The sequence below is a fragment of the Odocoileus virginianus genome, chromosome 20 (assembly GCF_023699985.2).
Source record: "Odocoileus virginianus isolate 20LAN1187 ecotype Illinois chromosome 20, Ovbor_1.2, whole genome shotgun sequence".
Classification (NCBI taxonomy): Eukaryota; Metazoa; Chordata; class Mammalia; order Artiodactyla; family Cervidae; genus Odocoileus; species Odocoileus virginianus.
This window is the reverse complement of record NC_069693.1, coordinates 6,930,452-6,958,022: the sequence shown is the minus strand read 5'-3', so window position 1 is coordinate 6,958,022 and position 27,571 is coordinate 6,930,452. Positions and strand designations below refer to the sequence as shown.

The 27,571-nt window shown below is 51.2% G+C and overlaps 2 protein-coding genes across 7 annotated transcripts in view; one reads left to right on the top strand and one right to left on the bottom strand.

Moving 5' to 3' along the window:
* Positions 1–4,536, bottom strand: part of LIG1 (DNA ligase 1) — a 26,591-nt gene extending 22,055 nt beyond the window's left edge. Inside the window, exons 1-3 of one of the 2 annotated variants that reach the window (XM_020888396.2) lie at positions 4,163–4,536; positions 1,391–1,458; positions 242–331 (exon numbers count right to left, since the gene is read on the bottom strand). In XM_020888396.2, coding sequence (XP_020744055.2) covers positions 242–331; positions 1,391–1,407 — 107 coding nt within the window. In that variant the 5' untranslated portion in view covers positions 1,408–1,458; positions 4,163–4,536. Of the gene's footprint in view, positions 1–241; positions 332–1,390; positions 1,459–4,162 lie in introns of those variants that run through there. The other variant, XM_070450621.1, reaches the window with a different exon arrangement.
* Positions 4,409–27,571, top strand: ZSWIM9 (zinc finger SWIM-type containing 9). 5 transcript variants are annotated; one of them, XM_070450617.1, is made up of 4 exons: positions 4,409–4,677; positions 5,807–6,082; positions 13,829–14,141; positions 24,621–27,571. In XM_070450617.1, the coding sequence occupies exons 1-4, from the start codon at positions 4,448–4,450 to the stop codon at positions 26,805–26,807; spliced, it is 3,006 nt and encodes a 1,001-aa protein (XP_070306718.1). In that variant the 5' UTR covers positions 4,409–4,447; the 3' UTR covers positions 26,808–27,571. The 5 variants fall into 5 exon arrangements, with proteins under 5 accessions (XP_070306718.1, XP_020744030.2, XP_070306719.1 ...); XM_020888371.2 differs by having other exon boundaries at positions 4,599–4,681; XM_070450618.1 differs by lacking the exon at positions 4,409–4,677 and adding an exon at positions 4,818–5,114.

Below are 27,571 nucleotides of genomic sequence, written 5' to 3'. Positions count from 1 at the left end.
TGAAGGAAGTCGGCGCCAGATGAAGTTAAGACACTGGGCCAGAGTCCTGAAGACAACTCGGAGGTCCTGGATCCAACTATACCTGAGGCTGACACTACCTTTAGCCTTTCAGGTTACAAGAAACAAAAATTTCCCCATGGAGGCCTGAGACATTCTGAGCCGAGTTTGTTAACACTTGCAGCCAAGAAAGTCCTGACTGACAAAAGGAACAGATTCACGACCTCCCAGCCCCAGAACGTACTTTGGAGGGGACTCCATTTCTCTGATGCTGTTGGATGTCTCCTTCTCTGGCTTCTTCACTTTGCCCTCTTTCTTGGGCTGGAAAAATGACCTGGAGGAGCAGAAGAGGGGGAAGTGAATGATAACAGTACCAATACCCCTCCAACACATGCTACATGCCACAGCTTCTGAAGTCTGTCCCCATTACTGGCACACCACAGAAGACTTTGAACAATCCCCTTAGATGGATGAGGAAACTGAGGCTCGGACAGAGGAGGCAGCACTATGTACTTTTCTGCCTCAGCTAACCTCTCACGTGAGACCTAGGACACATCCCAATTTCCATTCTACAAGTATTAACTGTGCACTTACTATGCGGCAGGGCCTGTCCTGGGAACCCAGGGGCACAGGAGCAGCCCAGACACATAAAGTCCCTGCCCTCAAAGGGCTGACGCTCCAGGAGTAGGCAGACATTAAGTAATGTGTTCATTGCTTAGTGTGTCCAGCTCTTTGCAACCCCGTGGACTGCAGCCCACCAGGCTCCTTTGTCCACGGGGATTCTCCAGGCAAGAATACTGGAGTGGGTTGCCATTTCCTTCTCCAGGGGATCTTCCCAACCCAGGATCTGGGTCTCCCACATTGCAGGCAGATTCTTTATTGTCTGAGACACCAGGGAAGCCAGTAGCTAATATGAAATGTTTGGAGGTGTTATGTGCTCTGGAAAAGGTAAAGTAATGGGGCCTCCCTTCCACCCAGGCATTACTGGCCCTTTATGCTAGATCATACTTTGTTGTGGGGGGCTACCTGGGGCACTGTAGGATATTAACAGCCTGCCCTGCCTTTACCCACCAGATGCTAAGGGAAGCCCCCCTCTCCCTTCAAGTGGTGACAACCAAGAATGTCTGATAGTCCCTGCTGGGGGCGGGGGTTGAAAACTGCCCCAGATTGAGAACCACAGGGCTAGGGTCTCTGAACCTTGCAGCAACTAAAATTCTCAGTTACTACACCACCTGGTTTTCCAATCCCCCTCCCCACTCTCCATACTGCTCAACTCCTGGAAATTCCTACATGAAGACTAATCCAAGTTCTTCTAAGTTAAGGGCAGAGGTAGAGACAGGAGCAGAGAATTTGGAGAACAGAAGCTGCTGGTGAGTGGGGTGGGGGTCCTTACATGATACTTCGCTGCATGATGGTATCAGAATTCTCTCCCCCCTCCTCCTCTTCTCTGGTCACCAGTTTCTGAAAAGAACATCCAAAAATACTTGATGAGAATACTCATTTTCGTGCAGAGATCCAAACACAAAACACACTGATTGTGTGGAGATCGGAACGCACACACCTCTGATGGGAGAGGAGAAACTTTCATGAATTGAGGTTTGGGGAAATCACCCTGAAATCTACATCATTTGGCTCCAACTTCACACTGACAGACCTGACATATGGGCTGTCAAACATAATATGCAGCTGCTTTAACCAACTAAAGAAGAGAATGCATTTGCCAGAAATAAAAAGTCTACTCTGAAGACAGGGCTAAAAGCCTTCCTTCCTATGAACCCAGACTAGCAGCTCTTCAAAGACAAGGTTCCTTTCCCAGGTGCCCAGGCCATAATGCCTGTATGTATATGTTAATCTTTTTCTTCTTTTTGAAAACTTGAAAGAATGTGTCCCTGGTCACATCTGATATACGTTCTTCGCTCTGTTGTTGTTTAGTCACTAAGATGTGTCTGACTCTTTTGCAACCCCATGGGCTGCAGCCCCCACGTTCCTCTGTCCATGGGATTTCCCAGGCAAGAATACTGGAGTGGGTTGCCATTTCCTTCTCCAGGGAATCTTCCTAGCTCAGGGATCAACCAGCATCTCCTGCACTGCAGGGAGATTCTTTACCATGGAGCCACCAGGGAGGCCCACTCTTCGTTCTAACAAGATATAAATCTGCTGAAAACCACGCTTCACTGGAGCAGTTCCTCAGAACTGAAAGGCTTTCTCCTGGGCTAGAATCCTCCGTTTGGCTCAAATAAAACTCTTTTCCATTCCTATAATATTATTTCTATTCCAACTTCAAATGTTCCCCAGTCCTTCCCTAAGTCTCTAAGCCAGTCAATGCTCCCTCTTTTCACTGTCCTTCCCCATCACGTCCTCCCTTCCTTACTTAACTCTGTCAGACTCCGTTACACCTTTCATCGCTCTCTGGGCCCTGCCTCCTGCCCTCCGTCTCACCGGGCAAAACCCCGAAGCTGCTGATTGAAGCCAACTTTCCACCCACCCTGTTCCTGCACCCGCAGAGGAGAGCAGGACTGGTTGCCAGGAGTCCTTCGGGTTGCGGTCCGAGCCTCTCCATTTCCCAAGACCATTCAATTCTCCAGCTCTCTCAGGCTACACTTCAAAGCGGCTTCTTCAGCCGCCAACACCGACTTCACCCTCCGCCGCCGAGAAAATGCAAGCAAACTCAAGAAAGGCAATTTCCCACTGCCTTATCTACCTCCTGCTGCGCCTGCGCACCACTGCGAATCCCAGCTGTAGGTACTTCGACCACCCAGCTGTGCTCTCACCCGAGATAAGACCCTTTACCTGCGCACCAGATCTCATGCCCTCTCACCTCCTCAAACCCTATGCTCCAGTAACCCCTCCTTTCTCTCCTTTAGATCAACTTTTCTCTATTAGACCATGCCTATCGATTTAGAAATCTGATGTGATTTGTCCCACCTTAAAAATCAAACAAAATCCCTTCTCTTGAGCCTACATGTTCCAGCAGCTATCACTCCATCTCTCCTCCCCTTTTCAGAGACATCATAGAAAGAACTGTCCCAAGGCATCATCTCCAGTCTCTCTCCTCCCATCCCTGCTTGAACCTTCCAGTTTCTCCACATCCCTCAGCTGGCCCTGCTCATCAAGGTGATAGAGGATCTCTGGGTTGCTAATTCCAGAATTCACCTCCTGTTCCTCATCTTGGCCCATCAGCAGGATTAGAAACATCTGACTCTTTGCTCTATTGAAATTCTTTCTTCATACCACACCCTCACCTTGGTGTCGGTAAATAAATATAAAAAAAAAAATTCAATGACTCATATTTCTAGTTTTCTATGCTGATATCTCCATCTGGATATCTAACCAATATCTCAGACCCAATAAAACGAGCTCAAGATCTTTCTCTCTTCCCTCCCCAAGCTCTTCTAGCCCTCCCTCCACCATCCCTGGCAATAACAAGCGCAGTGTTGTGTATGCTAAGTCGTTTCAGAGTTTTGTGACCCTATGGACGGTAGGGATTTTCCTGGCAAGAATACTGGAGTGGATTGCTATGCCCTCCAACAGGAGATAGATCTTCCAGACCCAGGGATCGAAGCCGTGTCTTTCAAGTCCCCTGCATTGACAGGCGGGTTCTTTACCACTAGCGCCACCTGAGAAGCCCACAATAAGCCCAGACCTTTCAGCTCCCCTCCCCTGGAACCCACACCTTCACGTCTCTTCCCTTGACTCCGCCCCCTCTAAAGGCCTTTGCTTTAGGCCTAGATCTTACCACTGACTTGCCCCACCCCCCGACCCACCTCCTTCTCCCTGGGCTCTCCCCTTAAAGCAGACCCTTCTCCTTCAACCTTTTCCCCGGCCCCGCCCACTATTAAACTTTTCCCTAGGCCCACCCCCTTCCAGGTGGGCCCGCCTCCCCGGCCCTACCAACTTCCGGATGACCCCGCCCACCGACAGCCTTTCCCGCCCCCTCATCACTATATAACCACGCCCCTTTCAGGTAGTCCAGTCCATCCAGGCCTCTCTTCGGATCCTGTCCCGTGCAGAGTTTTCGGTCTTCGTCTACCTTCTACCTGATCCTGAACCTCTGACGGACGCCGTCCCGCCCCTCCGGCGGCCCGCAGCCCGCGCACTCCCCTACGCAGCGCGCTCCCGGCCACCTCAGCGTGCCCCCGTGTCCTCTCCTTTGCAGCCGACCTACTCGGCGAAAGCTGGAGCCCCGAGTTGCCGACGCGCGCTGTTCAAAAGCCCTGAAGCCCCGGCTGGTGCCACTTGCCTCGCGCCAGGCTCGCGCGCCGCTGTCCTGAGCGTCTCGCCCGCAATCTCCCGGCAGTCCCCAAATTCGCGCCACCGACTTCGCGCGCAGACTTCAGCGGGCGGGGGCGGGGCCGAGTCGGGGGGCGGGGCCGGGCGACGTCCGCGCCGCCGTCGCGAGGAGGACGCTGGGAGTTGTAGTCTCCCGGACGTGAGACTCCCTGGAAAGGGAATGAAGTGGGGCGAGCCCTCCCGCAGAGCACGCTGGGAAACAGCCCCGAGCCACTGTTGCTCTGGATTGAGGAGTGACCAGCGGGAAAACGGAGACTCGGTGGGAGCCGCCGCGCGAGGCACGGCGGGAAGAGAGGCGGGAGGCTGCGCGGGGCATCCCGGGAGCAAGGGCCGGGCCGGGCCGGGCCGCGGCGCGGGGCATTGTGGGAGGTGGACGCCGCTCCGGGGCGGGTAGGTGAGTGGGGAGGGGCGGGAAGGGTGCACATCTGGGGGAGGGGAGAGGCACAGCTGGGTGGGACAGCAGGGATGGGAGGTGCCGCGGCTGGCAGGGCTGGGAGGGTTTGTGGAGCCTGGAGCCGGCTGGGAGTGGCTCCAAGAGGGGGGGAGGCGCAGCTGGACGTGGGGGAGCATCTGGGGCGATGCAGCCCGTCTAACGACAACGGGCCACGTCTAGGGCGAGGACGCGAATCTGGGGGAGGATAATAGCTGGACGTGGGAGGAGGGGGCCACAGCTGGGCCGCGCAGTGCATCTGGGCAGATGGGGACCGCAGATGAATATTGGTGACACTTTTGAGAATTGGCCATAAGTGAATGGGGCACACACCTGTATGCGAAGGGGCCATACTCGATGTGGGGAGGACGTCTGGATACGAGAGCATCTCTTGGAAGTAGGGGCACAGCTGCATGTGGCAACCCATGGGGCCCCATCTGGGAGAGGGGCAACAGCCGCCTAGTATCTGAGACACATCTGGGGAGGAGAGAGCCACAGGTGCATGAAGAATAAGACAGGGGATGAGCGATCTATGACTGGAGGTGCGGAGCACATCCGGAGATCGAGCAACTTTAGATGGGCGGGGGGGGGGGGGGGGGGTGGCTCGCAGCTGGATGTGGGTTACAGCCCCCGTATAGGCACATAAAAGTGGGCGTTCTAGATGAACGGAGGCTCTAGAGGTTACCGCCAAGTGCAGAAGGCACATCCGGAAGGGGAGGAAATCCTACTTGGAAGCTGGGAACACATTCGGGAAGGGGTGCACAACTGAGTTTTAAGAGTCATATTTTGGGAGGGGGACCGCAGCTGTCCTAGGGATCACGTACGTCTATGAAGGAGGAGATCAGAACTGGAGTTAAAAGATCAGCCTGGCAGGTTCTAACTGTCCCAGGAATATAGCTGGGCGTGGGAGGAGGCCAAAGATGGGCTGGAGATGAACGGGTACACCCCGCTCCCCGCCCCCCGCCCCCGGTCCCACCTGGAGAGAGGCGTCAGCTCTGAAGAGGCAGGCGGAGACTGGAGCAAGCGGGAGACCTCCTCGGGAGAGGATGGATCTGATATCCGGGTGTCCTCCCCACCTCTCCCACCCAGGCGCCCCAGGATGGAGCCTCCACCCGGCACAGCGGCGGGGCAGGAGGAGCAGGAGCTGCGGGAGAGGGCCTTCTTCTCGTGGGCCGAGTTCAGTCGCTTCTTCGACGCGTGGTGCCAGCAGCGGCTGGCACTCTTCTTCGTCAAGAGCTCCATGCACCTGGCGCGCTGCCGCTGGGCCAGCGCGCCCCCGCTCTACACGCTCATCGACGTGCTCAAGTACAGCTACGTGCGGCTGGTGTGCAAGGACGTGCGCGCGCCCAGCCGGCCCGCCGTGGGGTGCGTGAGCCGGGCTGGGGGCTGGCGGGGGGGTGTTGTGCGTCCTGGGGGAGGAGGAAGCAGCGAGCCCGCACCCGGGAGACCGGGAGGGGAGAGATGTCAAATGAAACCGCTAAATACACCTTGAAGAGAGACTAAGAGGGTCAAGGAGGGAAGTTTCCTGAGACAGAGGCAGTTTGCTAGAGGGATGGAGAGCCACTTGCAAAGTGTGGCCTCCACTTAGAGGTTTTATTAGAGACCCGTGGAGAGGCACAGAGCGAGACAGACACACACACACCCAAGAGACATTAAAAAAGAAAATTCCCAAAACATGGAGACATAGCACCAAAGACACCAGCCAGCCAGAAAAACAGATGAGAGCCAGATTTAGGACACCTATAAAGAGGCTAGCTGCAGAGAAAGCCACAGGACAAAAATAGTCAAAAAAAAAATATCCATGCATTCAGTAAATACAGGCTAGGTCCCCTGCCAGGAGGTAGGGATATTTCACTTCGGGGAGGTGGGGAGTTTAGCAAGACAGACAAATTCCCAGCCCTTCTGCTTTCAAAAGCGAGAGAAGACTGACATGATATGAACAAGCTCACGGATAATAGTTCCCTCTAACTGTAATGCTTCAGAGGGCTTGAGGAATCCAAGAGGACTAGGAGGCACAACCAAGTGGCCAGGGGTATTTTAACTGACCCTAATTTTAAACCCTGCACATTCCCCATACTGTCTTGGGTTTCCAGCTTCCCTTGTGACTCGGGAGGAGGCTGAGACCTTGTTCCCGTGTGGCAGACAGCCACCCCAATCTGGCTCTCAGGTTTGCCCCAGACCCCACCACTCTCTGCCACCTCCTCCTTTGCCACTTCCTTCGTCTGTCTGGCCCCTGCCCATGTGTGAGTTGGAGACCCTTGGATGGGGAGCCGGGGACAGAGAGCTTCGCTTAACACAGGCTCTGCCTGTAGGCTGCTTGAGACTGGCTCTACCACTTCCTGGGTGGGTCTCTTTGGGCGGCAAACTTCACATCTCCAAACCTCAGTTTTCTCATCTGTGGAGAGGGCTGTTGTAAGGTTACCATGAACAGGAAGGCGGCTTTCCAGTGCCTGGAACACGGGGCAGCTCAATACATAAGAACTGTTATAGCAGTCACATGCACAGAGCCCGAAGCCGGCAGCCTGGGGCCCCCCACAGCTCCACTGCTCATCAGCCCGTGATGTTGAGCTTGTGACATCCCCTTTCTGGGCCTCAGTTACCTCCCTGGGAAAATGGGAGAAGTAATATATTAATGGGCTTCCCAGTTGGCTCAGTGGTAAAGAATCCACCTACAATGCAAGAGATGCAGGAGACGCTGGTTCGATCCCTGGGTCAGGAAGATGCCCCGGAGGAAAGCAGGGCAACCCACTCCAGTATTCTTGCCTGGAGAATTCCATGGACAGAGGAGCCTGGAGGGCTAGAGTCCATAGGGTCACAAAGAGTTGAAGATGACTGGAGCAACTTGGCACGCATACACACACGATAGTGTTGATCAATAGGTTTTGTGAGGATTCAATGAGCGAATAGATTGAGATCATTCAGCCCAGGTGGTTGCTTAGTAACTACAGTTCTCATCCAGAGTTGATTAAGCTTTTATTGTGAGGATTATTCTCAGTAGCTTCAGTTCAGTTCAGTCACTCAGTCGTGTCCGATTCTTTGCGACCCCATGAATTGCAGCATGCCAGGCCTCCCTGCCCATCACCAACTCTCGGAGTCCACCCAAACCCATGTCCATTGTGTCGGCAATGCCATCCAACCATCTCATCCTCTGTCATCCCCTTCTCCTCCTGCCCCCAATCTTTCCCAGCATCAGGGTCTTTTCAGTAGCTTACCCACTGCTTATTCTAGAAACAGACTTGGAGGGCTAGAAGTAGAACAGTATCAAACACTCATTATCACCCGGATACCTAGAACATGAGAGCTTGTTGGGAGCTCAGGCACAATCTGGAATCTCTCCTTGTTTTTTTCTCCTCGTTAACAGAACCCAATTGAAAGCAACAGACACTTAGCCCCCACTGTATTCATGCTCTCCACAGGGCATGTGGAACCCAGAGAGCTGACGTCTGCCCTTGAGCAGCTCAGGAATCTAATGGAGGAGACAAAGGCCACCACCCCCAAAAAATGGCCCTAAGTAACGAGAAAGATGGGCTTCCCTAGTGGTTCAGTGGTGAAAAATCTGCCTGCCAACGCAGAGACGCAGGTTCCATCCCTGGGGAAGGAAATGGCAACCCACCCTAGTATTCTTGCCTGGAGGGTCCCATGGACAGAGGAGCCTGGGGGGCTATAGTCCATGGGATCATAAAAGAGTTGGACACAACTTAGCGACCAAACAAAACACCACCACCACCACAACAACAACAACAAAAAATGAGAAAGATGGAGGAGGATTAAAGAGGAATGATCAGCTCTACCGAGAGCTCCCAGGGTAGATCCGGAAGGCTTCCTGGAAGAGGTGACCAGTAGGTGGTATTTTCTCTATATGTTTGTGTTATGTATGTTTGTGACTTAAAAAACACATGGCACATACTACATGCAGGCACTGTCCCTCTACACATTTCAGAGGGACCCGGTGGCAGGAGGGATGGGAGGGAGTGACAGAGCATCAAGGGAGCAAGGACTGTGCCTTGGGCTTGAGCCTGGTGACTGGGAGGACAGTGGGATGGTCCCAGGATGCAGAGCCTGGGAATGGAGGTGGTTGATGAAGTGGCTGAGGACATGGGGGCCCATCACTTCTGAGCCCCGTATTCCCTCCAGCTGCTCAGGCAGGGCCTCTCCAGTGTCCAGGGACCAAGGACAGTGTCTGGGTATTTAGTTCATGAGAAAGGTCCGGAGACATGGCTGGAATGGTGTCAGGCCTGGACCTGCAGAGCTGAGTCTAAGAGCTGGGACTTCATGCTGGTGCTCCATGGGGCTGTGAGCAGGGTCAGCTCTGGGGGTAGGAAAACCCTCTGGGGCCTGATAGGGGATGGACTAGATTTGGGAAACCAGAGACCAGAGAGGCAGCTGGGGCTGAGGGTCCAGGAAACACACAGAAGGGCCATCTTTCTAGCCCATCCTTTCCTGGAGGTTGCACAGTGACCCCCAAATCACCATTGGTGTATCTCCCCCAGCTCTCACAGCACTCCCCTCTTTAGAACAGAACTCCCAACCTTTCCCAACACACACCAGCCTTTGAAAACACAAAGATCTTGAGAACCTGAAATATCCAGAAGAACTGTGTGAGTGGAATGCAGAACACAGCAGCGGTACTTTTTTTGATGGCAAGACTTACAGGATCTTAGTTCCCCAACCAGGGATGGAACCTGCACCCTGGGCAGCAAAAGTGCAGAGTCCTAACCACTGAACCACCAGGGAAGTCCTAGGAAGGGTACTTTTAGAAGGAAAAAAGATGTTTGAAAATAGCAGCTACTTTTTAATTAAATGTTCATTAGATGTCAGCCCCCTTTCTCACCATATATTTTAATCATCTCACTGAATCCTCAACGACCCTGCAAGGTCAGTATGATTATTAGCCTCTATTTCCAGATGAGAAAACTGAGGAACAGAGAGGTTAAAAGACTTTCCCAAAATAACACAGCTGCTAAGAGGGAAAACCAGAATTTAGACCCACACAATTTGACCACAAAACCCAGGCTTTTAATTACCATCCTATCTCCCTCTTTTTCCTCTCATCTTTATTTCAATCATGGATCATTAATGTGAGAGTTGAATGTGCTGACACCCTAAGGATATTTTGGTCCTAGGCATCTTGCATTTATTCATTTCATCGAGTTTTGTTTTGAGCATCTACTATATGCAGGGTGTATGTGTTTTAGGTGCTGTGATTTCAGTGGGGAGCATTCATTACAGATGCGCATCAATCAAATCATGCCAATATTGTGATGGAATCTGCCCAGGGATGGTCAGGGAGGGCTTCCTGGAGGAAGTGATGCTGGCTCTGAGTTGTGAAGGATGAGTAGGAGTTATCTAGATGAAAAGAAGGGAGAAGGATGTTACATGAAGAGGGAAAGAACTTATGGTAGGTTGGTTGCAATGGAAAGGGGAGGGAATGAATGGTTTGGAGTTTAGAAGGTGTGATTGGCAGGACTTGGTGGTGGGTGATTTTGGTGGGATGAGTAATCAGGGGTGTACCTGGGGTTCAGACAGTGGCATACAGTCATTCACTCATGTATTACTGAGCACCTCCCAGGGGCCAGAGCTGTTCTAGGTGTTGAGGATCCAGCAGTAGACAAAACAGACTAAAATTCCTGCCCATGTGGAGCTGACAGTGAGAGGGGCTCATGATATTATTCCCCCAGTTAGATGGAGAGAAGTGGCATGTTGAGGCTGCCATAGACCATTGTGTGACATACTGGGACCCCATAGAGGGCACGTGCCATTCTCTGGTACATCCGTTCTTCTGGATACATGGCTTCCCCAGAGTTGGGGCTTGTTCTAGGGGCTGAAACACCCAGGCCCAAAGAGGTCAGACCAGAGAGAAAGCCCATGAGTTTTCCTAGACAAATGTACTGGGTAGAACCCCATGAACTTGTCATTTGTTTAGATTAGAAATGGCTGCATGTTGGAAATTCTGTGAGTTTCATCGGTTACCACCATGGTGGCTCCACTGTGCTGTGCTTAGTCGCTCAGTCGTGTCTGACTCTTTGTGACCCCATGGCCTGTAGCCCACCAGCCTCCTCTGTCCATAGGGATTCTCCCAGGCAAGAATACTGGAATGGGTTGCCATGCCCTTCTGCAGAGGATCTTTGCAACCCAGGGATCAAACCCAGGTCTCCCACATTGCAGGCAGATTCTTCACCATCTGAGCCACCAGGGAAGCCCATCGGGGTGGCTTCACATTTATATTTTATTTAGAATGATTTGTACACTGAAGATTTTTCTAAATTTGCATTCTTTCTGTTACTTTGTTAGGCAAAAAGTCTCAAATGCTTTTTGTGGATTTTTAAAATCTCTTAAACTCTTGGATTCTACTTTGTGCATAGAGGGAAAAAAAGAATTGTCTCCGATTTAACAGAGACAATTCCAAGTATTTAGACTGGAGGTTTCTCAGGTTGATCCTGAGAAGGATCACCCTCCTCAAGGACTGTTTAGAAAGAACGTGGGAGCATTTAGGGGTTGGGGTGTGCTACTGGCATTTACCACCCAGGAGCCTTCTTAACTCTACCAGGCCCCAGATGGTCTATGTTAGAAGGGTTGGCAGACTAGGAGCCCTGGGGCCAAATGCAACCTGCAGCTCATCCCTGTAAATAAAGTTTTTTTGACACACAGACACACCCATTCAGTTACATATCATCCATGGTTGTGTCTATGGTACAACAGGACCTGTACGTTTGATGACCCCTGCTCTATAAATGTGAAATCTACCAAAAATGCCAGTCTCACCTCCCCATGGAGAAACACGGCCCCCACTTTTGGACAACAGATGTCAATTTAAATATTATCAGAGAAATACACTCTGATTTTCTTTTTCTTTTTCTTTTTTTGGTACCCTGATTTTCTTTTCCCTTATTCTCTTCTGTTTTTCACCGTGCCGGATGGCATTCCCTAAGTTGATGCCAGGTGCCAGGATAGGCCATACCCTGCAGTTTGAAAACTTCTGTCTGAGATGGGCTTTTGCTCACGCACATAGAGATGTGTAAGGGAGTGTTAGCTCACGTGTTGTCTGTAAGAAGGGAGAACTGGGGGCAACCTAACAGTTGGCATAGTTGTAGAGTGGAATATTAGGCAGCAAATAATGAAAGAGAAAAGTCTTGGAGAGCTAATGAGTGAGAAAGCTACGAAAGGCTATAGAGAGTGTGATGCTTGTATCAGTTTCTAGTTGCTGCTGTAACAAATTACCACAAGCATAGTGGCTTACCACACACATCACACAGATGTGTGATCTTACACTGCTGAAGGTCAGAAGTCCAACACGGGTCTCAGTGGGCTAAATCAAGTTGTCTGCAGGGTTGTGTTTCTTCGGGAGGCTGCAGGGGAGAATCTGTTTCGTTGCCTTTTCCAGCTTCTAGAGCCCACCCCAATTCCTTGGTTGCAGCCTCTTCCTCCCTTTTCAAAGCCAACAGTATAGCATCTTTCAATCGTTCTCTGACTCTGATGCTCCTCTTTCATTTTTCCCCTTATTTAAGGACCCTTGTGATTCCACTGGGCCCGTCTGCATAACCTAGTACCATCTCCTCATCTCAAATCCGAATTTAATCATATTTGCAAAGTCTGTTTGCCCTATACAATAACATTTGCACAGCTCCTTTGACTAAGATGTGACAGTCTTTGTGGGCATGTGTGCGTGCAAAGTTGCTTCAGTTGTGTCTGACTCTTTGCAACCCTATGGACCACAGCCCACCAGGCTCCTCTGTCCATGGAATTTCCCAGGCAAGAATACTGGAGTGGGTTGCCATTTCCTTCTCCAGGGGATCTTCCCTACCCAGGGATCAAAACTGTGTGTCCTGCATTGCAGACAGATTCTTTACCACTGAGCCAACAGGGAGCCTACTTTATATATAGTAGTGTGTATACTTTAATCCCGAACTTCTAAGTTACCCCACCCCCTTCCTACTTCCCCTTTGGGAACCATAACTTTGTTTTATATGTCTTTGAGTCTGTTTTGTGAATAAGCTTGTGTCATTTTTTTCAGTTCCACGTATAAGCAGTGTTGTATATTTGTCTTTGACTTAATGTCAGTAGTCTCTAAGTACATTCATATTGCTGCAAGCGGCATTATTTTATTTTTATGCCTGAGTAATATTCCACCATATCTGTATCTACATCTATATATAATATAGATGTTTCATCGTCAAGTTTTGTGTTCCTTTGATACCTAACCAGTTTGAGCACCTTTTCATGTGTACAAAGTTTTAAAACCTAGTAACATACTTTCTATTGCTTATGAATACATAAAATCACATGTGGGAATGCTCAGTACCCCCCTTTGGGGAGTGGCTACCTCTAGGGACAGAAGGATGGAGGGGATTTTGTTGGGACAGAGTTCACAGAAGGCCTCAGCTTGCAATGTTGTTATTGCTAAGTCAGAAGCGGATACGGGAGTATATGAAATGTTGTATTTCTTCCAATTGATTAAGGTAGGTAAAATAAACCATGCATTCACTTTTAATAGAGCTGGGGGTGGTGGATACAGAATTCTAGCAAATATACAGCACTCCCCCATGTTCCAGACACTGTTTTCCAATACTTTCCAGGTAGCAACTCTTTTAATCCTCACAACAACCCTATGAGAAATGTATGATTTTTACCTCCCTTTTAAGAGGAAACTGAGGCCGGGAGACCTGAGGCAACCTGCCCAAGGTCACACAGCCGGCATATTCTTAAGGCCCTCTACTCTTCTCTATGCTCAAAACAATTATTTTTAAAACAATTTTATTGAAAGATAGTTGATTAAGTGTTGTGTCAGTTTCATGTGTGCAGCAAAGAGATTCAGTTAAGACATATATTCTTTTTTTTTAAGATTCTTTTCCATTGTGGGTTATGACAGGGTATTGAGTATAGGTTCCCGCACTATACGGTAGGTCCTTGTTGGTTATCTAGTTTATATATAGTAGTGTATTTATTTTATTTTAGTACTGTGTATGTTTTAATCCGGAACTCATACTGAATGGATCCGTCCCCCACCTTGAAACAATTCTTACTGGTAAAAACTAAGAATAAAGGAGAGAGAGAGAGAGGGCAGAAGAGGGCGGGCAGCGGGGTGATGTGACTGGCGCCGTGATCCTTCCGCAGGCCCCCCCAGCCTGGCTGCCCGGCCTTCATCATCGTCAAGCTGAGCCCGCTGCGGGACCGCCTCGTGGTGACGGAGTGCCAGCTGACCCACTCACACCCGGCCTGCCCGCTGGAGTTCGCCTACTACTTCCGCCCGGGCCACTTGCTGGCCAACGCCTGCCTGCCCGTGCGCACCACCAACAAGATCTCCAAGCAGTTCGTGGCGCCGGCCGACGTGCGCCGCCTGCTCTCCTACTGCAAAGGCCGCGACCACGGCGTCCTGGACGCCCTGCACGTGCTCGAGGGGCTCTTCCGCACCGACCCTGAGGCCAAGGTGGGGTCTCGCGAGAGGCAGGCGTGGGGCGGGGGAGAGCCACGCCCAGGTCTCGCGGGTCTTTCCTTTATTCGTCCGTCCATCCTCCCATTCATTCATTCTTGTCTTTCTTTCCTTCATTCCTTTCCGCATTCATTCAGCACTTATGGAGGCACGCGATGGGGGTGAGAGGCGGCCCAGCAAGACACACACAGTCCCTCAGAGAACTCATCCTGTAGGATCGCGCCCTGCAGTAGAACCTTGGGGGGCTGTGGAGAGAGAGACAGAAAGAGAAAGAACCTACGCACACATGGGAGAGAGAGAGAGAGAGAGAGAGCCCTTTGGCTCCTCTTTTTATATTTTTTTTTTCTTCCCCCTGGGCCTGCCCTATGCAAATTGGGCTTGGGCAGGAGCGCTGTTCTACCTGAAGTCCTCACTCCGGTCCTTGGACCTTCCTTTGACCTTCCTCTGTTCTATTTTCGCGGGCTTTCCCCTTCCTTGTCTTTTAGCCACCGCCATTTTGGACTCCTTTTCCCTATTCTAACTACCTAACAAGATGAATGGGGGTTGCGGGGGTTGGGGAAGAATCGTAAAGGAGAATAGGGCAAGGGTGTGGACAGGGACCATTGTAAGGGGCCTCTTTTAATGTGAGTGGTCACGGAAGGCCTCTGTGAGGACATGATGGTGAAGCTGAGGAGACAGACTGGAGGGAGGGAACCCCCCCCACCACCACCATTCTGTCTTCAGAAGGAAGCGGGTTCCAGGCAGAGGGAACAGTCGTTGCAGAGGCTCTGATGCTGGGGGAGATCCAGGTGCTGGAGGAACAGTGAGAATACTGCTCCTCAGTGAGGAATCTCTCTGCTGCTTTGATCCGACTTCAAAGCCAGGGAGGACTTGAAGGGAAAGAAGGAAGGAAGGGAGGGAGAGAAGGGGGGAGGAAAGAAGATTGGTTTCTTCTTTCTCCTTCTGGCTGTGCTTTTCTTTCATGCATGGAAGAGGTCCCAACTCAGGATAAAGATGAGGTGTGAACCTGTTACCAAATCCAAGCTCACCCTGCTTGCTGCATGAGAGGCCAATAAATCCAAGGGACGAGGTGTTGAAGGAAGGACTATGACTTTATGCCGAAAGCTAGCTGACCGAGAAGAAGGCAGACTAATGTCTCAAAATAACCATCTTCTTAGTTACCAGGAGGAAGCCAGTTCTGACTCCATGTTGAAAACTGTTTCTTTGACTTGCTTTTATTATTATAATCATACTCAGTGGCTTGCCTGGAGGACCCTGCCCCTCTGCTTGACTGTAAACTAAAGTGCCTTTGTTCAGCTCATGGAGAGATAGTTTGTCCCTGCCCACCTGTGAATAGAAGAGATTAACACACCCCTTCTGAAGGCTGGACATTCCCTTGGAGATGTTTTGCAAGACTGAAGACCCTCTCACTTTACTTCCCCACTGCATCTCCCTCTCTATTCTGCCTTTTGACTTTAGTTCCTTGTTGCCTCTTTCTCTCTGATCTGTAAAACAACCTGGTGTCCAGACCCCAGTAAGATGGTTATTTTGAGGTGCTAGCCTGCCATCTTCTCTGTCTTCTGGCTCCCCGATTAAAGTCTCTTCCTTGCCTCAACACCTCACCTTATCTCTTGGATTCGTTGGCCTATTGTGCAGCAAGCAGAGCGAGCTTGGACTCGGTAACATTCTCAGGGCCTGGATGTTCTTTTATGGATAGGAGATGGAGGGAGGTGAGGAAACAAGTTTAAAAGACCATTTAATTCTTGAAAATACCTCCTAGAATGGCAAGTCTCAGGCAAGAGAATGTGTTAGTTTTTCTTTACAGTCATTCATAGGTAGGTAGGGGCAGGTTATCTCCCTGTGAGCTAAACAAAGGCACTTTAGCTTAAGGGTCAGACCAAGGAGACAGGGTTCTCTGAGGCAGGCCATCATGTATGATTATAACAAACAACAAAAACAGCAAAAAAAAAAAAAAAAAAAAAACCCAAGGGTTAAAGTCATAGAAACAGCAAGGAGTCAAAATTAACCCTTCCCAGTAATAAACCCACTCTCTAGAATCAAGTCCAAGCACTCTTCCCATCCCCATCTCATGCCCAGTAACAAGCCCTCTTTCACACCCAGCCCTCTGTCCACACGTAATATTGATAATTTCACTAATGTTAATCAGGGATTTACTATGTGCCAGGCACTACCCTAAATGCTTTATAAATTGTAATTTGTTTAAAATCTCACCAGCACACGACAAGGAAGGAGTTCACCATCCTCATTTTCATTTTGCAAATGAGGAAACTGAGGCACAGAGGGGGCAAGTAACTGGCCGGAGGTCACACAGCTACTTAGCGACAGAGCTGGACTTCAGACCCACAGTCTGGATCCAAGGACATACTCTTTACCACTCTGTATATCCCTCAGTTTGGAAATGAGGTTCCCGCCCCTCCTTGTCAGTTCCAGCTCTTACCTGGAAACACTCTGTGTAGGGTCACCGCTGCAAGAAGCAGCATGTTCATATTGGAAAGACTTCAAAGTCAGTGGGTCATCCTTTTAGCTCCCAGTTTGGAGACTGTCATGAAATCCAGCCTAAACTGAGGTTGGTCCTGGGTCTGTGACTTGCCCTGCCTTAATTTTTTTCAATTGAAGTATAGTTGATTGACAGTGTTGTGTTAGTTTCAGGTATGCAGCAGTGATTCTGTTATGCGTATACATATAGCTATTCTTTTTCCTTATAGGTTATTACAAAATGTTGAGTTTAGTTCCCTGTGTTATACTCAACTTTGGTGCTTATCTCTTTTATATATAGTAATGTGTATATGTTTCTGGAGGAGAGCATGGCAACCCACTCCAGTATTCTTACCTGGAGAATCCCATGGACAGAGGAGCCTGGTGGGCTACCGTCCATGGTGTCACACAGAGTCGGATATGACCGAGCGACTAACCAGAGCACAGCACGGTGTGTGTATGTTCATCCCAAACTCTTAGTTTATCCCTCCCCCTGCCTTTCCCCTCTGGTAACCATAAGTCTTTTTGCTTCTAAGTCTTTGAGTTTATGTCTGTTTTGTGAAGAAGTTCATTTGTATGCTTTTTTCAGATTCCACATATAAGCATTATCATATGATGTTTGTCTTTCTCTGTCTGGCTTACTTCACTTAGGATGATAATCTCTAGGTCCATGTATGATGCTACAAATGGCATTACCTCCTTCTTTTTCATGGCTGAGTAATATTCCATTGTGCACACGCACGCGCGCGCGCACCAGTGTGTGTGTGTGTGTGTGTGTACGCTAAGTCGCTTTGTCATCTCTGACTCTTTCCCACCCCATGGACTGTAGCCCACCAGGCTCCTCTGTCCATGGGATTCTCTAGGCAAGAATACTAGAGTGGGTTGCTGTGCCCTCCTCCAGGGGATCTTCCCAACCCAGGTATTGAACCTGGTATATTATGTCTACTTACATTGGTAGGCAGGTTCTTTACCACTAATGCCACCTAGGAAACCCATTTTTATATATATGTAAATATATATATATACACACACACACATATATATGTATATATACACACACACCACATCTTCTTTATCCATTGATCTTCTGTCCATGGACATTTAGGTTGCTTCCATGTCTTGGCTCCTGTGAATAATGCTGCTGTTATCATGAGGGTGCATGTATCTCTTCAAATTAACAGTTTTCTTTGGATATATGCCCAGGAGTGGGATTGCAGGATTATATGTCGACTTGCCTTAATACTTTTGAAAGAAATGAAGAAATTCTAGAAAACCAAGACACGGAGTAGTGAAAGGGCTCTTCCTTTTAAAATAAAAATTTAAATACTAGTGTTTTGCATGTGTAAGACATTCACATGGTCCTAAATTCAAAAGGTACGAAGGGTATGTAGTGACAAGTCCCCTTCTCATATCCTGTCCCTCAGGGCTCCTCCCTAGAGGCTGCTGGAGTAGTCAGTGGCTTATTCATTTGTCTCTTTCTGTTTTATAGCCCAGTGCTGTCCAGCAGAACTTTCTGTGATGCTAGAAATGATTTGTGTCTTGCTGTCCAGTAGGCTAGCTCATGTGGCTATTGAGTGCTTGAAATATGGAAATATGGCCAGTCTGACTGAGGAACTGAAGTCTTTTATTTTATTTGGCTGTGCTGTGCCGGATTTTTAAGTTGTGACTTGCAGGACCTTAGTTCCCCCACCAAGGAACCAACCCATGCCCCAGTGGAGTGGAAGTGTGGAGTTTTAACCTCTGGGCTGCCAGGGAAGTCCCTTGAATTCTTCACTGAATTACATGAATGGAAATTTCAGTAGCCCCATGTGGCTAGTGCCTTCTGCACAGAACGGAACGCACAGCTCTCTGCACAGATAACATTTGCATGTGTTTATTTTTAATCTTCTTTCCCCTCACCCCCTCCCCCAGCAAGGCAGCACATCACACCCACTTTCCTGCATCTTGCTCTGTATGCTGGGACCTGCCAGACGCTAGCATCTTTTGTTCTTCCTCTGGGGCCGCTCAAATCCCCCTGAGAAAACTCCAACCACTTGGCTGGCTGGCGGGTAAAAAAAGACAAGCACATAGAGCCATTTCACCGAGGGTGTCCCAGAGCCCCATTTGAATCTGGGGCTCATGTACCCCCTGGTCTGTGGTTACCCTGATCTCTCACAGCTCAGTCTCAGCCTTTCTGCCTCTTGTTGGCTCCCAAAGCGAATCTTCTCTGTGTCCTGTTTTTCACATCAGGAAAGTCATTTGGGGGGTGATATAGTAACAGCTAGAAATTTGCTTTTATTTATGTGGACGTACACTAAAAACGTGATATACATTCTAGCTGTACCATTTCCTGGCTGGGGAACATCCAGTAAGTTGTGAACATAACTTATTAATACATAACCTCTTTGGACCTTGGTTTGTTCATCTGTAGAATGGAGATAATCAAAGATACTATTTCATAGGGTTTGGGGGGTTGGTTTAGAGTCTGGTGGCTCAGACCATAAAAGAATCTGCCTGCAATGTGGGAGACCTGGGTTCAATCCCTGGGTCAGGAAGATTCCCCTGGAGAAGGGAATGGCTGCCCACTCCAGTATTCTTGCCTGGAGAATTCCATGGACAGAGGAGCCTGATGGGCTACAGCCCATGGGGTCACAAAGAGTCGGACATGAGTGAGCGACTAATACTTTCATAGGGTTTAGGGTTGTTGTTTTTGTAGTTGTGTGTGTGTGTGTGTGTGTGTGTGTGTAAGGAACAGAGCCCAGAAAGTTGGAAACTATATGATTTGGCTATTTAGCTATTATTTGTATTCCTTCATTTTGGGGGTGACAGTCTGGACACTGTCCTCATGGTGTTCTGCTATTCTGTACATGTGAAAAAGGAGGCTGTGTGCCTGAATATAGGAAGATGTGTGGGTGAGGAGTGTTAGGTGGCATGGTTTCCGATATTCACATCACATTCTGATGTGGAATCTGGCCTATGGATGCTGCATCCCAGGGCCACCGATCTGTGTGTCTGAGACAGTACCCACGCTCATTCTCATCCTCCAAGCTGCTCCTCCCCCGGCCACTCCACCCCCGCTCGTGCCCTACCATCCACTGTGCACCTCACCCTGGAAGCCTGGGAGGCAGGGCCGATCACTTTTGTGAAGGGTCTAGTGGTCAGAAGCACGGACCCTGGGCCCAAAGTGCCTGAGTTCAAATCCCAGCTCTGCTGCTTACTACCTGTGTGACCCCAGACAAGCAACTGAACCACTCTGTGCCTCAGTTTCCCCGTGTGAAAAATGGGATGGGAATAACGGGCCCTGTTGTTCAGGATTGTTGTGGCGGTTGAAAAAGTTAATTTCTCAGAACTGTGGGGTTAGTTCTTCCCAGCATTTTGCATGTGTGCTAAATGGCCTCTCTTCAGTCGTGTCCGACTCTTTGCCACCCCATGGACTGTGGCCCGCCAGGCTTCACTGTCCGTGGGATTCTCCGGGCAAGAACACTGAAGTGGGTTGCCATGGACTCCTCCGGGGCATCTTCTCAACCTGGTGATCAAACTGATACTTCTTACATCTCCGGCATTGGCAGGCAGTTCTTTACCATGAGCGCCACCTGGGAAGCCCTTTGCGCCATTTGCTATTCTCTTATTCTTTTTCCCAAGGAGAAAAAGATAAGAACTTACTTAATACAAGGGAAACATGTAAGGTTGTTCTGGGTTTCTTTTAACCCATTGTATCTATTAATATTTTCTTTTCATTTCTGTTTTGTAATTGAAGTGTAGTTGATTGGCAGTGTGATTCAGTTGTACATGCATGTACATTCTTTTTTCCGTTATTTTCCATTTTGGTTTGTCACAGGATATTGAATATAGTTTCCTGTGCTATACACTACTGTGCTTACTCACTCAGTCGTGTCTGACTCTTTGCGACCCCGTGGACTGTAGCCCACCAGGCTCCTCTGTCCATGGGGTTTCTCCAGACAAGAATACTGGAGTGGGTTGCCATGCCCTCCTCCAGGGGATCTTTCCAACCCAGGGATCCAACCCAGGTCTCCTGCATTACAGGAGGATTCTTTACCGTCTGAGCCACCCAGGAAGCCCATGCTATACAGTAGGACCTTGTTGTTTATCCTTTCTTTTTCTTTTTTTGAGACGTAATTGACATATAACATTCTGTTAGTTTCAGGTGTACAACATAAGGGTTTTTTTTTTTTATCTTTACTTATTTTTATTTATTTACTTGGCTGTGTCTGGTCTTAGCTGTGGCATGCAAGATCTTCCTTTGGGAACAATGATTCTTTAGTTGTGGTGCCCAGACTCCAGAGTGTGTTTGGCTCAGAAGTTGCGGCGCTGGCCTTATTTGCTCCACGACATGTGGGATCTTAGTTCCCCAATCAGGGATCGAACCTGCATCCCCTGCACTGCAAGGTGGGTTCTTAACCCCTGGACCACCAGGGAAGTCCCCATAAGGGTTTTGATATTTGTATATATTGTGAAATGATCGCCTCAGTAAGTCTAGTTAGCATCCGACGACTTTTGTCTTTACATTGGATTCTACACCAGCTCCATCAAATAGGATTTTCTGTGTTGATGGAAATGCCCCGTCTGCCCTGACCCATAGAGTAGACATTAACCTCACGTGGCCGTTAAGCAGTGAAATATGACCGGTGTGACTGAGCAAGTGAATTTTTACATCTTTTAAAATCTTCATTTAAATGTAAATTGATACTGTATTGAACAGAGCTGTCCTAGATGGAAACATCTGCTAAGATAAATCATAAAGTAATTGTAGATATAAAAATTAATGGTGGTTGAAAAAGTGATTGTGGTGCTGCAACTGGTTCAGTGATAAGCTGACTAGGCTTTTCCATAAAATGTATCGAATGCCTCTGCTCCTTAAGATGCTGAATGTATAATTTTAGGGTGAAGAAGACAATTTCTGTGTTCTTTTTGGACTCCACTAGGCTTTTTTTTAATTGAAATTTTTGTTGTTGTTGTTGTTTTGGTGTTTGTTTTTTTCTTTTCCTTTGAATGTGGAGAACTGTGCATTGCTTTTTAACCCATTTTGAGGGATGAGGTCAGATTATGGTAGAATAGTTTGTGGAGAGATCTATGCTTAAACTATATTCCAATCCTGGTTCTTCAACTATGGGTCAGCTCTGCAGGGCCTGGCCGAAACAGCCTAGCTGCCTGCCTCGTAGAAGGGACCTAAGCTCATTGCCACTAATCTGCCTACCCCATTAAGTGACTTTCATGCAAAAATAATGAGGCCAGAGTGGCTGAGGCCAAGGCAGATGAGAGGGACAGGAGATGAGGTCCAAGGACCCAATCATTCAGCCAGAGAGCTGTGGGCTGAACTCTGGATTTGACTATCATCCATGCTTAAAGACCAGGTGTGATCAGAATTTCTGGGAAAGGTTTTCAAGCAGGGGAGGGGGTGATCTGATCTTGAAAATGCCCCCTGGCAGCTCTGTGGGGTACTGGGAGAGACAGGGAGCCCAGGTGGAAATGGCTACAACAATCCAGGTGAGAGATGGTGATGGCTCTGACCAGTGGCTACAGGAATGGGGAGAAGGGGTCAGATTCTGGACTCATTTTAAAGGTTGCTGCTAGAATTGGGGGATGGGTCGAATTTTTAAAAATATATTTATTTGCCTGCTTCAGGTCTTCGTTGCAGCATGCAGAAGAATTTTCAGTTGCATCATATGAACTCTTAGTTGCAGGACGTGGGATCTACTTCCCTGACCAGGGATTGGACCCGTGCCCCCTGCATTGGGAGTGAGGAATCTTAGCCACTGGGCCCCCAGGGAAGTCCCCAGGGGATGAATTGCATCTGGAGGATGAAGAAACAGAGGAGCTAAGAGTCAGTCTTGAGTGCTGGGGACTAAGCTATAAAGTGGATGGTGAATTCGAAACTAGGATTCAAAACCAGCATTCCCTGAACTTCCACTCCAGAGATGTGGCCAGTGGCAATCACTACACACTCATGCATTCATTCCCTCACTTACTAGGGGTGTACTGAGCTGTGGCTCAGGCCAGGTGCCATTCAAAGCACCAAGGACTGCAAAAGTGAAATGAAGTAGTATCCTTGTGAGGCTGACATCCTAGGGAGGACAAACAGGCAACAAGTGAAACTGCAAATAAAAATGTAACACGCTTCAGGGGGGTAAGTGCCATGGCTATAAGTGGCTAGAGAGAGATGGGTGTTTGCTTACATGGGGTGGTCAGAGAAGGCCTTTGTGGGCACCTGGTCTTTAAGGATGGATGATAGTTACGATAATAACAAGTACTTCAAGAGCACTTACTGGTTATTGAGTATCGTTGAATAATAGTGATGTTATTTGTCAGTGCTGCATGCATGCATGCTCAGTCGCTAAGTCATGTCTGACTCTTTGCGACCCCATGGACTACTGGCCGGCCTCCTCTATCCATGGGATTTCCCAGGAAAGAATACTGGAGTGAGTTGCCATTTCCTTCTCCAGGGGATCTTCCTGACTCAGGGATTGAACCCAGGTCTCCTGCATTGGCAGGAGGATTCTTTACCACTGAGCCACCAGGGGAACCCATTTGTGCCCTGAGATGTTCTAAATACTTCCATTCATTTCATCTGCCCAATCACACTCTCATCATCATCATTTGCGAATGATAGAGCTCAGGGAAGTGGTCAGAAGCAACACACAGCCAGGAAGTGTGGGCTCTAGGGTCTCAGCTCAGGCCATCTACCTCCAGATGCTATGCTAAACCTGACTATCCATGTATAAAGGAATGACTCTTCATTTCCCAGAAGGGGGAATTGGGAAACAAGGAGGTTACGGAGGAAGCTGAGGCACAAGGTTACAAGGTTAGAAAGTGGTGGTGCAGGGACTCAAAGCCAGGCAAACTGGCTCCGCAGTCTGTGCCCTTGAGTTCTAGACCAGTGGCTCTCAGGCTTGAGCATGCCTGGGAACCCCAGGTGCTGAGCACGTGCATGCGTGCTCAGTCGCTTCTTCCTGTCCGGCTCTTTGTGACCCCATGGACTGTAGCCCACCAAGCTCCTCTGTCCATGGGATTCTCCAAGCAAGAATACTGGAGTCGGTTTCCATGCCCTCCTCCAGGGGATCTTCCCAACCCAGGGATCCAACCCATGTGTCCTGCCTTGCAGGCAGATTCTTATACCACTGAGCCACCAGGGAAGCCCTGGAGAACCCTGGGAGAGCTTGTCAAGGCAGATTGCTGGGCCCCTCCCCCTGAACTTTTGACTCGTCAGGGCTGCAGAGGGCCTGGGAAGATGCATTTCTGTCAAGGAACCAATAGGTGATGCTGATGCTGCTGGTCCAGGACTTAACACTTTGAGAACCCCTACCCTAGACTGCCTTTGAGTGTGGGAAGGAATGACTACCCACTTTGTAGTGGGGGGAACTGAGGTTTAGAGATGCTGTCTAGTGGGCAAAAACCACACAGCTCCTAGATAGTAATGCCAGCATCGCAAATCCAGGCAATCTGGCCTGCAGGCTCAGTGTCTCAATTGTGTCCTGGTCTGTGTGACCCCATGGACTGCAGCCCGCCAGCTCCTCTGTCCATGGAATTTTCCGGGCAAGAGTGCTGGAGTGGCTTGTCATTTCCTACTCCAGGGGCTCTTCCCCATCCAGGGAATGAACCCCCATCTCTTGTGTTTCCTGCACTGGCAGGCGGATTCTTTACCACGGCTCCACCTGGGAAGCCCCCGGACAATCCGGAGTCTGGGTTTTAAATCATTCCCCTGCACTGCCTCCTGCTGGTCAAATGGATAAATGCAGGCACTAATGAATGAATGGTTGGATAGCATCACAGACTCAATGGACATGAATTTGAGCAAACTCTGGGAAATAGTGAAGGACAGGGAAGCCTGGAGTGCTACAGTCCATGGGGTCGCAAAGAATGGGACACGACTTGGCCACTGAACAAGAACAGCAACAATGAATTAATGAATGGAGTCCCAGTTCCCGCCGAGGGGGAAATAGTGGGCAGGGCGACGACCCCTGCGCCTCTTGACAGCTCTCCCCGCCTCTCCTCTCCCGTCCGCAGGTGAAGCTGGTGTTCGTGGAGGACCAGGCGGTGGTGGAGACCGTGTTCTTCCTGACGTCACGCACCCGGGCGCTGCTGCGGCGCTTCCCACGCATGCTTCTGGTGGACCGGCTGCCGGGGCTGCAGGGCGCGCTGGATCTGCTGGCGGTGCTGTGCGTGGACGGCTCGGGCCGAGCGCGTCAGGCCGCCTGCTGCGTAGCGCGCCCGGGCACGCCGAGCCTGCTGCGCTTCGCGCTGGCCTCGCTGCTGCAGAGCGCGCCCGACGTCAAGGGCCGCGTGCGCTGCCTGACTGCCGGGCCCGAGGTGGCGGCGCAGCTGCCCGCCGTGCGCCAGCTGCTCCCTGGCGCGCGCGTCCAGATCTGCAGGGCGCAGGGCCTGGAGACGCTCTTCAGCAAGGCGCAGGAGCTGGGCGGCGCCGGCCGCGAGGACCCGGGCCTATGGCCCCGCCTGTGTCGCCTGGCGGGCGCGTCGTCCCCCGCCGCCTACGCCGAGGCCCTGGCCGAGCTGCGCGCCCACGGCCCGGCCGCCTTCGTCGATTACTTTGAGCGCAACTGGGCGCCACGCCGGGACATGTGGGTGCGCTTCCGCGCCTTCGAAGCGGCCCGCGACCTGGACGCGTGCGCCCTGGTGCGCGGCCACCGCCGGCGTTTGCTGCGCCGCTTGAGCCCCTCGCGCAGCGTGGCGCAGTGCCTGCGCGATCTAGTGGCCATGCAGTGGGCCGACGCCGCTGGGGAGGCAGCGCCCGACGTCTCCGATGACGGGGGCCCATGGCTGGAGGGGGAGCCAGGAAGGGGAGCCCAGGTGGAGAACCAGAGGTTGAAGGGCCTAGAAACCGGAGACTGGGGAGGGGCGCGGAAGGAGGGAAGTTTTTGGAGAGAAGCCCAGTTGGAGAAGGAGTGGGCCCGAGGGCTGGAGACCAGAGACCGGGGAGGGGCTCAGGTGGAAAGTGAGAAGGGGAGAGGGTTGCAAATCCGAGACTGGAGAGGAGTCCAGTTGGAAAACCAGGTGAGAGGGCTAGAGGGGAGTGTTTGGAGAGGGTCCCAGTTGGAGAAGGAGCGCTTGAGAGCGCCCGAGATCAGAGACTGGAGGGGGGGCCCGTTGGAGGGTGAGAAAGATTGGGGACTGGAAGGTTATATCTGGAGGGGGGCCCAGGTGGAGGACCAGAGGTTGAGGGGACTGGAAGGGTATACCTGGAGGCTGGCGCAGCTGGAGGATCGAAGGGTTAGGGTGCTGGAGGCCGCAGACGGGAGGGGGACCCAGTTTGATTGCGAGAGGGCCAGGAGTCATGATGGGAGCTCCTGGAGGGGGCCCAAGTTGCACGATGAGTGGGTAAGTGGCCTGAAAACCAGGGACTGGAAGGGGCCGCATTTGGAAGCCGAGAAGGAGAGGGGGCTGGAGGTCAGAAACTGGAGGGGGGTCCCTGTGGAGAAGGCCCTGGAACTGGTCCCCGAGAATGGAGGCCCCAGGGGGCCCCAGTGGGGAGATGAGAGGCCGAGAGGGCCAGAGACTAGAGAAGAGGGAGGAGCGAGGTTGGGTGTCAAAAGAAGAAGGGGCCTAGAGGATGTAGTTTTGATCCAGCTGGGGGACCCAAGGATGGCGGGCCTGGAGAATGGAGAGGGAGGAGGTGCCCAGGCTGGGAGCCCCAAGAGCAGAGGGGGGCAGGGCAGGGAGTGTGGGGACCTAGGAGGGGGCTGTTTAGGGCTGGGGGATGGAGTCACGTGCAGCACCCCAGGGGAGACCGTGTCGGAGGGTGACCCAGAGCGGGCAGCGAGAAGGAGGAGGTACCCGGCCCCTGGGGAGAGCTTGCAGGAAGGAAGTGGAGGAGAAGGCCCAAGGGAACCAAAGAGGCCGTGCTGCCCGTCAGGGGACGAGGAGGTGGACTGGGAGCCGCTGGCCAAGTTCCGAGCAGCCTGCGGGCCAGAACTGGCGGAGCTGGTGGCCGAAGAGCTGGCCTTTGCCCGGCAGCACGGGACCCGCGGTTTCCACTGGACCGGGGCTGGCTTCGCCCTGCAGGACGGCACCTCGGACTTCTTCCTGGACGGAGCGCTGACGCGCTGCACCTGCTCCATCCACGCCGCGCGCCGCCTGCCCTGCCGCCACGTGTTCGCCGCGCGCCTCCTCACCGGGGCAGCCTTATTCCACATGGACCTGCTCAGGGATTGTTGGGGGAGGGCCCCCGAGCCCTGAGCCCGCCGGCCCCTGCCCGTGGCCCTCCACGGTGGGGGCGGGAGGGCACGCTTCGATCCCAAAGATAACAGGGCTGCGGCCAAGAGGGCCACCCCATTCTGTCCCCGGCCACCTCCTAGGGTACCCAGGGACCCCATCTTGGCAGCTGGCCTCTCTGGATCCGAGGGGGAGCCGACAGTGTGGTCTCTGAGGTCCCTCCCGTGGCAGATGGTGGTGGCCAAGGGATTCTCCTTCGGAGAGGAAAGTCGGGGTGAGAGAGTGTAGACAGGGTCAGGTCGGGACAGGAGAAGGAAGGGGATAGAGCTGGGGGAGGGGAGGACACCAGGATGTGGGGAGAGTCTGGCAGGAGGAGGGAGAAAAGCAAAGGGGAATGAAGGAGAGGGGAGGGGAGGCAGGACAAAGGAGACACAGACACGGAGGAGCGAGGACAAGGAAAGAGGCAGAACGGAGGAAGAAATGGAGACAAGCAGGAGGAGGGTGGGGGAGGGGCGGAGGAGAAGCGGATGAAGCCGAGGGAAGGGGAAAGGGAACCGGCAAAAGAAAGGAAGGGGAGAAAAGAAACGGGAGGGGGTTGATTTGGGGATTTCCCTGAGGCCTGGAGTCTTGGATCGCCTTCGCCTACTGGTTGGTCATTCCAGAAAGAGACAGAATGAGAGGGGGGCCCTGGGGGTCTGATGGGATGGGCTGGGGGCTCTCCAGCGGGGCAGGGGAACCGTCTGGACTCTGGAGCTTCAAGATTGGAATAAAACAGTACTATTTTGGTT

What these genes read in the sequence shown, in the direction of transcription:
- ZSWIM9 (XM_070450617.1), top strand. Translation starts at nt 4,448, where the DNA reads ATGAAGTGGGGCGAGCCCTCCCGCAGAGCACGCTGGGAAACAGCCCCG. An exon ending in CCCAGCCGGCCCGCCGTGGG is followed by an intron (nt 6,083 to 13,828) that starts GTGCGTGAGCCG and finishes ATCCTTCCGCAG; the next exon opens with GCCCCCCCAGCCTGGCTGCC. An exon ending in GCACCGACCCTGAGGCCAAG is followed by an intron (nt 14,142 to 24,620) that starts GTGGGGTCTCGC and finishes TCCCGTCCGCAG; the next exon opens with GTGAAGCTGGTGTTCGTGGA.